The 15,314-nt window shown below is 43.3% G+C and overlaps 1 protein-coding gene across 1 annotated transcript in view; it reads left to right on the plus strand.

The window, feature by feature from the left end:
- LOC121293329 (NADH-cytochrome b5 reductase 3-like) overlaps nt 1-15,314 on the plus strand; it is a 33,131-nt gene that overhangs the window by 2,056 nt on the left and 15,761 nt on the right. Inside the window, exon 2 of the mRNA XM_041216279.1 lies at nt 7,402-7,530. Within this exon, the coding sequence (XP_041072213.1) occupies nt 7,402-7,530 (129 nt within the window). The remainder of the gene's footprint in view (nt 1-7,401; nt 7,531-15,314) is intronic.

Below are 15,314 nucleotides of genomic sequence, written 5' to 3' on the forward strand. Positions count from 1 at the left end.
CAGACCGGGTAAGGATGGCAGATTTCCTTCCTGAAAGGATATTAGTGAACCAGATGTGTTTTCGCAACAATCGATGATAGTTTCATGACACCATTAATGAGACTAGTTTTTACTCCAGGTTTATTAATTGAATTGAAATTCCGCCAGAGCATTAGCCTGTGCTTTTGGATTACTAGTCTAGTGATGTTACCACGACACCACCATCTCCCCAATGATATAATGAGCAGTGAGACAGAGTTAATAAATGACCTCATATTGAAGGTGCCCCTAGGTAGCAGTGATCGTAATATGATTGAATTTCACATTCATTTTGCGGGAGAGAGAGGAGTGGATCTAAGACTAGTGTTTTAATCCTAAATAAGGGCAATTATGAGGTCATAAAGATAGAGCTTGCTAAAGCGAACTGGGAAATTAGGATAAAGGATAGATCAGTAGAAATGCAATGGCAGACATTTAAGAAAATGTTTCTGTATACTCAGCAAAGATATGTGCCAGTGAGAAAGAAAGACCCTTTCAGGGATGGAAGCATCATCTGTGGCTAACTAAGAAAGTTAAAGATGGTATCAGATTGAAAGGGAAAGTGTATAATTCTGTAAAGATGAGTGGCAGGTAAGAAGATTGGACAGAATATAAAGAACAGTAAAGAATTACTAAAAGATTAATAGGAAAGGAGGAATGATAATACAAGACAAAGCAAGCTAGAAATATAAAACAGAGTTTCTGCAAGAGTTTAAAAAGGAAAAGAATAACTAATTTGAGTGTTGGTCCTCTAGAGAGTGAGTCTGGTGAATTAATAATGGTAAATAAGGAAATGGTGGATGAATTAAACAGATATTTTGCATCTGTCTTCACTGTAGAGGATACAAATAACACCCCAGAAATAATTATAAACCAGGAGGTGAAAGGGAGGGAAGAACTTATAAAACAATTACAATCACCAGGGAAAGGGTACTAAGAAAATTATTAGAACTAAAAGCTAACAAGTCCCCATTCCAGGGTCTTAAAAGAAGTGGCTGATGAAATAGCAGATGAGTTGGTTTTAATTTTTCAAAATTATCTCAATTCTGGAAAGGTCCCATCAGATTGGAAAATAGTGAATGGGACTCTCTCAGGAAAACTACAAGCCAATTAGCCTAACATCTGTCATAGGATGCTGGATTCTAACATTAAGGAGGTTACAGCAGTGCACTCAGAAAATCTCAATGCAATCAGGCAGAGTCAACATGGTTTTGTGAAAGGGAAATTATGTTTGACTAATTTATTAGAGTTCTTTGAGGAAGTAATGAACAAGGTGGATAAAGGGGAACCTGTGGATGTGCTGTACTTAGTTCAGAAGGCATTTGACAAGGTGATGCATCAAAGGTTACTACGCAAAATAATAGCTCATGGTGTAGAGGCTAACATATTAACATTGATAGAGGATTGGTTAGCTAACAGGGAACAGAGTAAGCATACATGGGTCATTTTTGGGTTGGCAAGATGTGATGAGTGGAGGGCATAGGAATCAGTGAGGGGGCCTCAACTATTTACAATTTATATCAATGACTTGGATGAAGGGATTCAATGTATTGTTGCTAAATCTGATTACACGATGATAGGTAGGAAAGTAAGTTCTGAAGAGGACATTGAGCCTGTAAAGGGACATGGATAGATTCAACGAGTAGGCAAAAATTTGGCAGGTGGATTATAATGTGGAAAAATGTGAACTTGTCCACTTTGGCAGGAAGAATAGAAAAGCAGCATCTTTTGGAGATGGAGAGAGATTGCAGAACTCTGGGGTACAGAGGGATCTGGGTGTCCTGGTACATGAATCACAAAAAGTTAGTATGCAGGTACAGCAAGTGGTTAGGAAGGCAAATGGAATGTTGTTTATTGCAAGGGGAATGGAATATAAAAATAGTGTTGCTTTGCTGCAATTGTTCAGGGCATTGGTGAGACCACATCTGGAGTACTGTGTACAGTTTTGGTCTCCTTATTTAAGAAAGGATATACATGCGTTAGAAACAGTTCAAAGATGGTTCACTCGACTGACACCTGGGGTTGGGCGCTTACCTTATGAGGGAGGGTTGGATAGGCTGGGCCTGTATCCACTGGAGTTTAGAAAAATGATAAGCGATCTTATTGAAACATATAAGATCTTGAGGGGACTTGATGGTGGATGCTGAAAATTTGCTTCCCATTGTGTGAGAGATTACAATCAAGGCTCGCAGTTTAAAAATAAGGGGTCTTCCATTTAAAACGGAGATAAGGGGAAATTGTTTCTGAGGGTTGAGAGTCTGTGGAGCTCTTCGCCAGAAAGCAGTTGAGGCAGGGTCAATGAATATTTTACGAACATACGAAATAAGAGCAGGAATGGGCCTCAGCCTCTGGAGCCTGCTTTGCCATTCAATAAGATCATGGCTGATCTGTTTGTGTTTCATATTCCACATTTCCATCTATCCCTAGTAACCTTTGATTCCCTTGCCTAACAAGAATCTATCTACTTCCACCTTAAAAATATTCAATTACTCCGCCTCCACCACCTTCTGAGGCAGAGAGTTCCAAAGTGTCTCAACCCTCTGAGAGAAAAAAATTCCCCTAATCTCTGCCCTGAAAGGGTGCTACCCCCCCCTAATTTGAAAACAGTGCCCCCCCCCCGAATTCTGGCACACCCACAAGAGGAAACATCCTTTCCATGTCCACCTTGTCAATACCCTTCAGGTTCTTGTATACTTCAATCAAGTCACCTCTCACTCTTCTAAACTCCAGTGGAAACAAACCCAGTCTGTCCATACTTTCCTCATAAGACAACCCACTCGATCCAGGTATCAGTCCCTCTTCTGACTCACCTCCAACACATTTTAAGGCAGAGAAAGATAGATAGATCCCTAACAAGGGAGCTAAAGGTTATCCAGGGCAGGCGGAATGTGGAGTTGAGGCCACAGTCAGATCAACCACGATCTTATTGAATAGTGCAGCAGGCCCAAGGCCTGCCGAATGGCCTACTCTTACTCCTAGTTGGTATGTTCGAATGACCCTCATAACCTGAGTGTGATGTTGGTTGAGGTACAAATATCGATCAGGACATCAGGAAGAACTCCCCGTTTCACCCAGCTCTGCCTGGGATCTTTTACATCAACCTGGGAGGGGAGAAGGAGGCTCTGATTTAATGACTCGTTAAAAAGATGCCAATGTTGACTGAGTGGCGGCACCCCCCCCCCCCCCCAGGGGGCTGCCCCTCCGATGGGGTGGCATTCCCCTTGAGGCCTGCTGCTCCGATGGGGCAGCGCACCCCTTGGGGCCTACACTGTGTCAGCTGGACTTTTTGAAAAGGCAGAACATACAACCATTCGGCAAACCCCCAGTTCAGGAAGATCCGTTGGTTTTAATAATTAATATTAAGGCCTCTGTCATAGCTTTGATGTATTAAAGCAAAAGTTAAAGTGTGTAAGGGTGAAGTGGGTAGAAGTTTATACTGTGTGTGTGTGTGTGTGTGTGTGTGTGTGTGTGTGTGTGTGTGTGTGTGTGTGTGTGTGTGTGTGTGTGTGTGTTGTGGGGGTGTGGGGTGGTGGGGGGGGGGAAGCCGGCTCGTATGGAGATAAACACAGACCAGAAATCTCCTCTACAATGGGGAAACCAAATGTAAACGCTCAGTCTGCAAGTGTGACCCCGATCTTATCATTTAATTCACCATCTGGCTGATGTTTCTGTCTTCGGCCTGCTGCAGTAAAGCTGAAAGCAATCTCGAGGAGCCACACCTCACCTTCCGATCAGGCACTTTACAGCCTATTGAATTCGGCAATTTGAGACTGTGAACTCGGTCTCACATTTTGATTTTTTTTTTCGCCCATATGCTGGTCTAAATCTTATTTTTTGTGTTTTTGCTTTCAGACAGAGCTGTTTGTTATTCTGCCATTCACACTCACTCTGGACAAATGCTTTGTTTCTTTACTGCAACCATTACCACCCCCTTTGCCTTTTGTTCCATGACAAAGATGTCATTTAATCCTTCCTGCCCCCTATGCTATCCCAGACTTTCCCTTTTGTTCTCCTTCCCCCCTCCCCCCTTTCAACAACATAAAACCCATCAAATTTCTACAGCATTAAACAAATTTCTACAGCATTAAACCCATCACATTTCTAACTTCAGCTCTTAAGAGTCATATTCAACTTGAAACGTTAACTTTGTTTCTCTCTCCACAGATGCTGAGTATTTCCAGCATTTTCTGTTTTTACACCGTCACAGACCAGTCGGTTTGAATATCTTGTACAGTCTGTGGTTGTTCGAGGCTGACGTCCTTGGATGGAGTAGGTCAGGTTCGTTAGTTAGATAAACGTAGAATGAGATTAGATGTGGAAAGGATTTTTATGCAGAAGGTTGTTGACCCTGGGAAAAGTTGCTGGGTCATGTACTGAGTGAAGATTCACTACAACAATTCAGAAAGCTGAAGTATTCAGATACTCGGAGAGCTGGCCGACTTCATTACTGTCTGTGAGATCTCCTTTCCTGTAGAATTAATTCTTGGTGTTTTAGTGTCGCCAGTCTCCCTGTACCTCATGGAACCTGTGGCCTCCAGGAATCCGTTTTAATCACCTCCTGGAGGTTGGAGGGGCACTTCCTAGATTTCATTTCCCCCTGAAATAGCCCGAAATTTTTTTTACAAAATACAGGGCAGAATTGGGCCATTCGGCCCAGTTGGTCTGTGCTGGTATTTATGCTGAACACAAGCTCCTTCCACCTTTCTTCATCCCATCCTATTAGCATATCAGTCAACTCCTTCCCCCCCCTCAAGTAAATATCTGGTTTTCCCTTAAATACATCTAAACTATTCATCTCGACTGCTTCATGCGATAGCCAGTTTCATATTCTCACCACATTCTGGGTAAAGAAATCGGTCTTGAATTCCCTTTTGGATTTATCAGCGACTAATTTAATTTATGGCCCTTAGGTTTGGTGTCCCCGACAAGTGATATTTGTTTTAAAAATTCTTTATGCTTTTACATTGCAGGATTACAAAGAGGCAGAGATAGTACACTTTGTGCCTCAAACAACATCCAAAACATATGATCTAGTCATTTATTCCATTGCTGATTTTGGGAGTTCGCTGTGCAAGTTGACTAAAGCATTCCCTACATTATAGCAGTAACAATGTTTGATAAAAGTACTCCATTGACTGTAGTGCACTCTAGGGCACCATGAGGTTGTGAAAGGTGCTATATAAATGCAACCTGCCTTTTGTTTTCATCAACGAATGGAGAAAACTCCACAGCAAAGCTATATTATGATTGTAAAAGTCACTACAGCCATGAGTGTTATGACGTGGCAGATGATGGGTTCCAGCCGGATCAACTCCATTAGGGAAACTTGATCACACGATCATGACTGTTTTGCAATTTGTATTTTGTTTTGAGATGCATGCCCCGAATTCAGAAGTAATAAGTCCACCAAGACTTCAGAGATTGTTTTTTAGAAAACCAGATTAAACATTTATTAACAAAAGAAAAGATTTCAAGCACAAGCATAGGTCTACAAATTACTACTGTAATAACTCCTAAAACCCCTAATTAATCTGGTTTCCAGTTAAGGCAAAAGTAAAAACAAATAAATTTTATACAGATCCAGTCAAATCAACACAATACCCTGGAGAGTAGAATTCCAAGTGGCTTTTCCCAGCTTCGGTTTCTGTAGACAGCAGCATAATGCATGAATACTGGAGGATTCTCACCCTTCTGATAGATCTTACAATGTTTTCCCTCACACACAGCCTCATTCTCCTTTATACATGTTTCTCCCTTTTAATGTACATTCCATTGTTCCCATATGTCTTTGGAACTTTCCTTTCTCACAATATAAATCTTTTCATGGTGCTAACGTTGTTAGTAACCTTTGGGGGAGAGACAAGCACACTGCTTGGCCTAGCTTCTCTGGCTAGGTGTAAACCTCCTACCATCTCTGAAATTCAACCAGCCCTGATTTTATCCAAAAATGCAAATTCTCCTCACCTTACACTCTAAGACTTCAACGATGTTAACGTGTTCAGCATTTCAAACCTGGTTTCTTGTGATGAGTCAAAGCCTCCAGACCAGCTGTCTGCATTTCAATTAAATCCCACACCCATGCGCACAAGCTATCCAAATACCACTATTAACCTACTTTTACAATAAATCACAATAATATGAGAATTATTATACTTTTCGTGACATGAGAAACGATCTGTTTGGATGTTTCGCATGTAACTGGAGAGCGGTGTGCGGGAGAGATCCCAGAGATTGTTTTGGGTCACCTGCTTTTCTTGTTACACCTGAATGACCTGGGTTTGGGTGTAGGGAATATAATTTCAAAATCTTATGTAATATGAAAGTTGGCACCACAGTAATAGTGAGCAGGATAGCAGACTTCAGGAGGACATGGGCAGCCAAATGACAGATACAGTTTGATGTGAATAAGTGTGAAGTGACGCACATTGAGAAGAGCAGCACGGTGATGTAGTATAATCTAAATGGTATTGTCCTGAGGGTGCAAGAGCAGAGCAATTTGGGGGGTGTATATTCACAATTCTTTGAAGATGGTAGGGTAAGTTGATTTGGCAGTTTGGAAAAAGTATGTGATATTTGGCATTGTAAGTAGGGGCATTGAAGTCAATAGCTTGACTTGCTTAACCTTTCTTAACAAATTAACAAATCTCTGGTTAGTTTTCAGTTGGAATATTGTGTATAGTTCTAGGCACACTTTAGGAGGAGTGTCAGTGCACTGGAGACGTTGCAGAGGAGGTTTGTCAGGGATTTGGGATTTGTTATGTGGTGAGGGTGGGGGAAACTGGGATTGTTCTCTTCAGAGCAGGGACGGTTAAAGGGAGATCGAAGAGATATTCAAAGTCATGAAGGTTTATGATTTGAGACCAAGTACGGAGAAACAGGTACCTCTGGCAAGAGGGTCGGCACCAGAGGTGAAAAATTTGAAATAGTTGGCAAAAGAACTAGAGGGGAAATTGGGAGAAATTTCTTCACATAGTGAGATGTTAAGGTCTAGAAAGCTCTGCCTGAAAGGTTGGTAGAATAAGATTCCATGGGAACTTTTGAAAGGCAATGTATTTGAAGAGGATTAATTTGCAGGGTTGTTATTGGGATTAATTTGGATTGTTCTTTATGGAACCATACCTGGTTCTTTGAAAGGACCACAGGCACACCTCTCCACTAGAGAGAGACAATTGGTCAGAATAGCTTGAGAGGCAGCTTGTGGGGCAAGGTGGGGAGGCAGGCCTTCATGAACTATCACAGCCGGTACGGCGATTAAACCTGGGCCGTTGGCGATATTCTGAGCCACACTCTAGCCAACTGAGCTAACGACCCCATACAGGCAGAATAGACTGAGTGACCTCCTGCGCTCCAAAATCTATGATGATGTCTCCTTCCATTTTTCAGGTGTTTGGTTCCTTTCTCAGGTCGCTGGTTGACTTCATTCTGAACCTACTTCGGCTCAAGGTTAAGAGTCCACCAATCACACTTGAGGACCCAAATATCAAGTATCCACTGAGGCTGATTGATAGAGAGGTGAGTGATGGTACGAGCTTGCTGCAAATTGACCTGAATCACCATGGCAGTAACTCAAACTACCTGTGTTGTTATTCACTCAAAACCTTTTAACTTCAACCGCAATGCTGGACATCTTGGCAGGTTAAGGATTAATAATTAAATTTGTTTGTTTCTTGGAAGGACAGGATTTTCAGTGTGTACAGCATAGCAATGGCGTAACATGGGAACAAAGCACAGCTGGTCTTCTGCTCCAGATATCTGAGTAAGATCTGCAAATTGCATTTGACCATGTAATTAAGTGACTGGAACAGCATCAGCCAGGAGTGTTTAAAGGATAACTTTAATAGTTAGTATGATAAACTCAGGCAGAGGTGCAGTAGTGGTAATGTCACTGAATTAGTAATCCAGTGATCCAGGCTAATGCTCTGGGGCCATGAGTTCAAATCCCACTGTGGCAGCTGGTTTTTGTTTTTATTCATTCACGGGATGTGCGCGTCGCTGGCTGGGTCAGTTTTTATTGCCCATCCCTAGTTGCCCTTGAGAAGGTGGTGGTGAGCTGCCTTCTTGAACCGCTGCAGGTGTGGTGTAGGTACACCCACTGTGCTGTTAGGGAAGGAGTTCCTGGATTTTGACCCAGAGACAGCGAAGGAACGGCGATATATTTCCAAGTCGGAATGGTGTGTGACTTGGAGGGGAACTTCCAGGTGATGGAATTTAAATTCAGTTCACAAAATCTGGAATTGAAAGCTAATCTCGGTAAAGGTGACCATAAGACTATCATCGATTGTTATAAAAACCCACCTTGTTCATTAATTTAGGGAAGGAAATCTGCCATTCTTACCTGGTCTGGCTGACATGTGACTCCAGACCCAAAGCAATGTGGTTGACTCTTAACTGCCCCCCTGAAATGGCCCAACAAGCCACTCAGTTCAAGGGCAATTGGGGATGGGCAACATAGAAGAACAAATTTGCAGGGAAATTACAAAGAGATGCAGGCATTATAGAGTAGTTATAATGGGGGACTTTAATTACTTAAATGTAGACTGGGACAGTGATAGTGTAGAGGGTGGAGAGTGGCAGAACTTCCTAGTTCAGGAGAATTTTCTACAGCAGTATGTGTCCAATCCAACAAGAAAAGATGCACTGTTGGACCTGATTCTTGGAAATGAGATGGGCCAAGTAGATCAAGTGTCAGTGGGCAAACATTTAGGAGACAATGATCGTTGTATTGTATATTTTAGGATGATGATAGAAAAGGACAAAAGGCAATCCGGAGTAAGAATAATTAACTGGATGAGAGCCGACTTTGGTGGGGCAAAAACAGAGCTGGGCCTGATAGACTGGAAAGAAAGATTGGTGGGAAAAACTGTAGCTGAACAATGGCTACCTTCAAAAAAAAGAATTGGTTCATGCATTGTCAAGGGAAATTCCATCGAAAGGGGAAGGTAGGACAAATAAATCCAGAGCTCCCTGGATGAAAAAGGAGATTGAAATTAAATAAAGAAGAAAAAGTGCACTTATATCAGGTGTCAGGTAGAAAATACAACTGAGAACCAAGAGGAATACAGAAGGTTCAGAGGGGAGGTGAAAAAGCATATTAGAGAAGCAAAGAGGGATTATGAGAAGTCAGACAGCCAACGTAAAGGGGACTCCCAGAATCTTCTATAGACATATAAATAGTAAAAGGAGGAGTAGGGCTGATTAGGGACCTGAAGAGGAATTTACACATGGATGAAGGGGCCATGACTGCAGCCTTGCCACCCTCAGTGCTTCCTCTAAGTGATGTTCAATATAGAGGATCATTGATTCATCAGCTGAGAGAGGCAGTATATGGTAATCAGCAGGAGGTTTCCTTGCCCATGTTTGACCTGATGCCATGAGACTTCATGAGGTCCGGAGTCAATGTTGAAGACTCTCAGGGCAACTCCCTCTGCAGTCCTGCCACATCCAGTCGTGAATGGTGGTGGACAATTAAACAACTCACTGGAGGAGGTGGCTGCACAAATATCCCCATCCTCGATGAAGGAGGAGCCCAGCACATCAGTGCAAAAGGTAAGGCATTTTCATCAATCTTCAGCCAGAGGTACCAAGTGGATGATCTATCTTGGCCTCCTCCAGAGGTCCCCAACATCACTGCCAATCTTCAGCCAATTCGATTCACTCCATGTGATATCAAGAAATTGCTGAAGGCACTGGATACTGCAAAGGCTATGGGCCCTGACAATATTCCGGCAATAGTACTGAAGACTTGTGCTCCAGAATTAGCCGTGCCCCTAGCCAAGCTGTTCCGGTACAGCTATAACACTGGCATCTACCTGGCTATGTGGAAAATTACCCAGGTATGTCCTGTACACACAAAGGACAAATCCAACCTGGTCAATTACTGTCTCATCAGTCTGCTCTCGATCATCAGTAAAATAATGGAAGAGGTCATCAACAGTGCTATCAAGCGGCACTTGCTTGGCAATAACCTGCTCACTGACGCCCAGTTTGGGTTCCACCAGAGCCACTCAGCTCTTGACCTCATTACAGCCTTGGTTCAAACATGGATAAAAGAGCTGAACTCCTGAGGTGAGGTGAGAGTGACTGCACTTGACATCAAGGCAGCATTTGACTGAGTGTGGCATCAAGGAGCCCTAGCAAAACTGGAGTCAATGTGAATCAGGGGGAAAACACTCCACTGTTTGGAGCCATACCTAGCACAAAGGAAGATGGTTGTGATTGTTGGAAGTCAATCACCTCCACTCCTGGACATCACTGCAGGAGTTCCTCAGGGTAGTGTCCTCGGCCTAACCGTCTTTAGCTGCTTCATCAATGACCTTCCTTCCATCATAAGGTCAGAAGTGGGGATGTTCACTGATGATTGCACAATGTTCAGCACCATTCACGACTCCTCAGATACTGAAGTAATCCATGTCAGAATGCAGCAAGACCTGGACAATATCAAGACTTGGGCTGACAATTGGTAAGTAACATTTCCCCCCTCACACAAGTGTCAGGCAAGACCATTTTCAACAAGAGAGAATCCAACAATTGCCCCTTGACATTCAATGGCATTACCATCACTGAATCCCCCACTATCAATATCCTGGGGGGGTTACTATTGACCAGAAACTGAACTGGACCAGCCAGATAAATACTGTGGCTACAAGAGCAGGTCAGAGGCTATGAATTGTGTGATGAGTAACTCACTTCCTGACTCCCCAAAGCCTGTCCACCATCTACAAGGCACAAGTCTGGAGTGTGATTGAATACTCCCCACTTGCCTGGATGAGTGCAGCTCCCACAACACTCGAGAAGCTTGACACCATCAGGACAAAGCAGCCTGCTTGATTGGCGCCATATCCACAGACATTCACTGCTTCCACCAGCAGCAGTGTGTACCATCTACAAGATGCACTGCAGGAATTCACCAAGGCTCCTTTGACGGCACCTTCCAAACCCACGACCACTACCATCTAGAAGGACATGGGCAGCAGATAGATGGGGACACCACCACCTGGAAGCTCCCCTCAAGTCACTCACTATCCTGACTTGGAAATGTATCGCCGTCCCTTCACTGTCACTGGGTCAAAATCCTGGAACCCCCTCCCTAACAGCACTGTGGGTGTACCTACACCACGTGGACTGCTGCGGTTCAAGAAGGCAGCTCACCACCACCTTCTCAAGGGCAACTAGGGATGGGCAATAAATGCTGGCCCAGCCAGCGAAGCCCACATCCCATGAATTAATTTTTTTTTAAAAAAAAAGAAAAAAGTTCTGGACACCATATTATAGGAAGGATGTGAACACATTGGAGAGAGTGCGGAAGAGGTTTACAAGAATGGTTCCAGGGACGAGAAACTTCAGCTATGAGGACAGATTGGAGAGGTTGGGACTGTTCTCTTTTTGTAGATAAGGCGGCTAAGAGGAGATTTGATAGAGATGTTCAAGATCATGCAGGGGCTGGACAGAGTAGATAGGGAGAAACTTCCCGCTCATAAAAGGATCAAGAACAAGGGGGCACAGATTTAAATTAATTTGCAAAAGAAGCAAATGTGACATGAGAAAAATCTTTTGCACACAACTGGTTGGGGTCTGGAATGCACTGCCTGGAAGTGTGTTGGAGGCAGTTTCAATTGAGGCATTCGAGAGGGCATTAGAAGATCATTTGAATAGAAGCAATGGGCAGGGGTACAGGGAAAAGGCACGGCAATGGCACGAGGTCATAATGCTCATTTGGAGAGCTGGTGCAGACATAATGGGCTGAATGGCTTTCTTCTGTGCTGTTAAAATTCTGCGAAAGCTGACCTTGCCAGCGATGCCCATATCCCATGAAAAAAATAAATGTACCACAGTACGGAATGGCGAATGACAATAAACCCATTCCTTAAAGGATTCAAGAAGAGTTAAATCAGGAAGTCTTGGTTGAGAAAGCCAACTTTGCAGTAAACTAGTGTTATCCGGCACTCTGCCAACCAGGATTCTCTACTAACTGGAATTTCTGATGTGACGAATCTCTTTAGCAACCGGAAGCAATTATGAAGTTACCTGGAACTCGTACCTGTACGCTGTATTATTTTATACTTTAATGTCTGTTTTAATGTACTGTTGAAGATTAGAAATTTAAAAAAATATATTATTCTTTACTTCCTAAGTACCTGCATATTAATTCATGCTACAAGTAATGCATCGTACTCCGTTGGTAAAAGGACATTAACCGACATTTTTGATTAACGGCCACCACCCATTCCCCGAGCAGGATGGATAATAAAGGATTACTGTACAATTATTTTATGCAAAGGATTTAAGAATAGATGCCCCATGAGGTTTCACTGGTTTAAGATGATTGGCAGAAGAGCCAAAGCTGTCACGGGGGAAACCTTTTTTTAAACAGTGAGTGGTTAGGAGCTGGAATGCACTGCCTTATTGCGGTGGAGGTAGATTCGGTAGCGGGTATTAGATAATTATCAAAAGATAATCAAAATTATCAAAAGATAATTATTCAAAAGGGTATTACATAATTATCAGGAGAGAAAATATCAGCAGGGCTGTGGTGAAAAAGTGGAGGAGTGGGACTAGCTGAGTTGCTTTTGCAGATGCGATGGGCTGAATGGCCACCTATTCTGTAACTATTCTATGATTCTAAAGCTGTTTCTGTGTACAACAACAAATCACTCAAACTTATTCAAAGCGTGATTTGTAGATGAAAGCTGGTTGATCCTAACACGTGTGTATAAAATGAGCAAATAAATGCTTTCAGTGGTCTATGATACTGCTGTAACCCTCACCATTATACAACTTCACTACTCGATCGACTTGGCTTTGTTACTGTTTACATGAAGCTGCTTATCACAGTCCAGAGTATTTGTTCCAGAGTGAATGATTAACATTTTACTGCAAGTTATACACAACCATGCAGTTACAGAAAGCAAAAAGGTTAAATTAACTTCGCTCAGAATCTGTTATGGTGAAATACAGTAACAGTCGTGTGCCTCTGATATTGTATGCTGTTTATGTCACAATATCCTGTTACAGATAAACCAATGGCTAATCGTTGACTCTTGGCTTAGCAATGATCCCAAACTATATTTTGCAAGCAGCAGTCAGTGTCCTTCATGTGCTGTCCAGTGTTATTTTGACAGTAGGGTTTTAACAAGCACATGAAACAGCATTTGCGAATTTATTATCGGCTGATACTGAAATTGTTCTGGTATTTTCCTCCCTTTCCAATTGATAGCTTAGCAAGTGCAAAAATCTCTTCAGTGAGGCTGTGTCAATCTCGATGTTGACCGGTTCTTGGGGGAACCTAAGTTATACTGCCAGTTGCACTGCACACTGCGTTTACCCTTTTGGCAGGGAGGGGAGGTGAGTGGAATCTCCTGGGTTTTTTATTCTTTCATGGAATCTGGGCAGCACAGGCAAGGCCAGCGTTTATTGCCCATCCCTCATTGCTTCTGAGAAGCTGGTGGTGAGCTGCCTGCTTGAACCACTGAGGTCCTTGTGCTGTATAGGTACACTCACAGTGCTTTTAGGGAGGGAGATCCAGGATTTTGACCCAGTGACAGTGAAGGAACAGTGATTATATTTCCAAGTCAGGATGGTGTGTGACTTGGTGGGGATCTTGCAGATGGTAGTGTTCCCTTGTGTCTGCTGCCCTTGTCCTTCTAGGTGCTGGAGATGCTATTGAAGGAACTTTAGTGAGTTGATGCAGCGCATCTTGTAGATGGTACACACTGCTGCTGACATCAACTCTTTTCCCAACTTCCCCACCCATACGACGCCCATTCACCAGAATGATCCCAGGACCTGAGGACAAGTTGTATAGACAAGGCTTACGTTCTCTTGAGTATAGAAGATTGAGGCCCAATCTAATCAAGGTGTTTAAAATGAAGTGAATTGATAGGGTAGATAGAGAGAGAAACTCTTTCCTCTGGTGCAGAATCCAGAATAAGGGGGCATAACCTTAAAATTAGAGTCAGGCCATTCATGGGTGACATCACGCAAAGGATGTTGGAAATCTGGAACACGTTTCCCCCCGCAAAAAGGCTATTGAGGGTGTTGGGTAGGGCAAGTGACCATTTCAAGACTGAAATTACTACTAATTTTTTGGCTAAGGGCATCAAGTGATATGGAGTTGAGTTATAGTTCAACCATGATCTAATTGAATGACAAAACTGGCTTGAGGGACCAAGTGGCCTGCTCCTGTGTTTCTTGGGTGTCTCTATAGTGACTCCTGGCTTTGGTTGGTAAATGTATGTAGTCTTGACACGATAGTGGATTTTAACACTCTGGGTAACTGAGTTGTGGAGCTGAGGGACCCTGCTTCCTATCTGTGACTGGCAGTGTTTCTGTCACCCACTCTCTGTCATGTATCCTGCAGTTAGATGCAGGGAAATGACCTCTTGACACCACCAATGTGTTAGAAACCCCCGCACGCTCTGAGCGACTCTTACCGCCGTCTTTAACCTTTCCACAGTGAGGCCGACAGTATAAGTTTGTTTGGTACCAATAGAAACTGATGTGGCCTCTGACTGGAAGGTGCTGGGCTGGAAAAGATGCGAGGGTATTGGGCTGGGTGCAGAAGAGATTCATGAGAATGATTCCAGAGATGATGAGTATCAGTTACGTAGATAGATTGAAGAAATTGGGGCTGTTTTCCTTCAAGTAGAGAAAGCGGAGAAGAGATTTGACAGGTGTTCAATATCATGAGGGGTCTGGACTGAGTAGATAGGGAGAAACTGTTCCCATTGGTGGAAGGATCAAGAACCAGAGGAGACAGGTTTAGAGTAATTGGCAAAACAAGCAATGGCGGCCTGAGGAAAGACTGTTTCATGCAGCGAGTGGTTAGGATTTGGAATGCACTGCCTGAGTGTGATGGAGGCAGGTTCAACCGAGGCATTCAAGATGGAATTAGATTGTTACCTGAAAAGGAAGAATGTGCAGGGTTACAGGGAGAAGGTGGGAGGAATGGCACTAGGGGAATTGCTCATTCAGAGAGTCATTGCAGACATGATGGGCCAAATGGCCTCCTTCTGCAGCATAACAATTCTGTGATTCTGGATTTGAATCCTTGGGTGAAAGGATAGGATCGACCTTCATTTTGCCGTTACTCATTCTCTACGCTGTAATGGAGGGCTGGCCAAGCCCAGTGTTTTGTTTGTTGTCACCATAGCCTTCGTGGGGCCATTGGCATTGCCTTGCTGCTGCTCTGGCAATCGAAAGCTATCTCTGCGATCTCATGGGGGTGACAACCCACAGCTTGGGAACTGCTGCCTTGGCCTGTTCATTCCACAGGCCGTTGTGGTGAGTTTGGTGAGCAC

Source organism: Carcharodon carcharias, chromosome 21 (genome assembly GCF_017639515.1).
Source record: "Carcharodon carcharias isolate sCarCar2 chromosome 21, sCarCar2.pri, whole genome shotgun sequence".
Lineage (NCBI taxonomy): Eukaryota > Metazoa > Chordata > Chondrichthyes > Lamniformes > Lamnidae > Carcharodon > Carcharodon carcharias.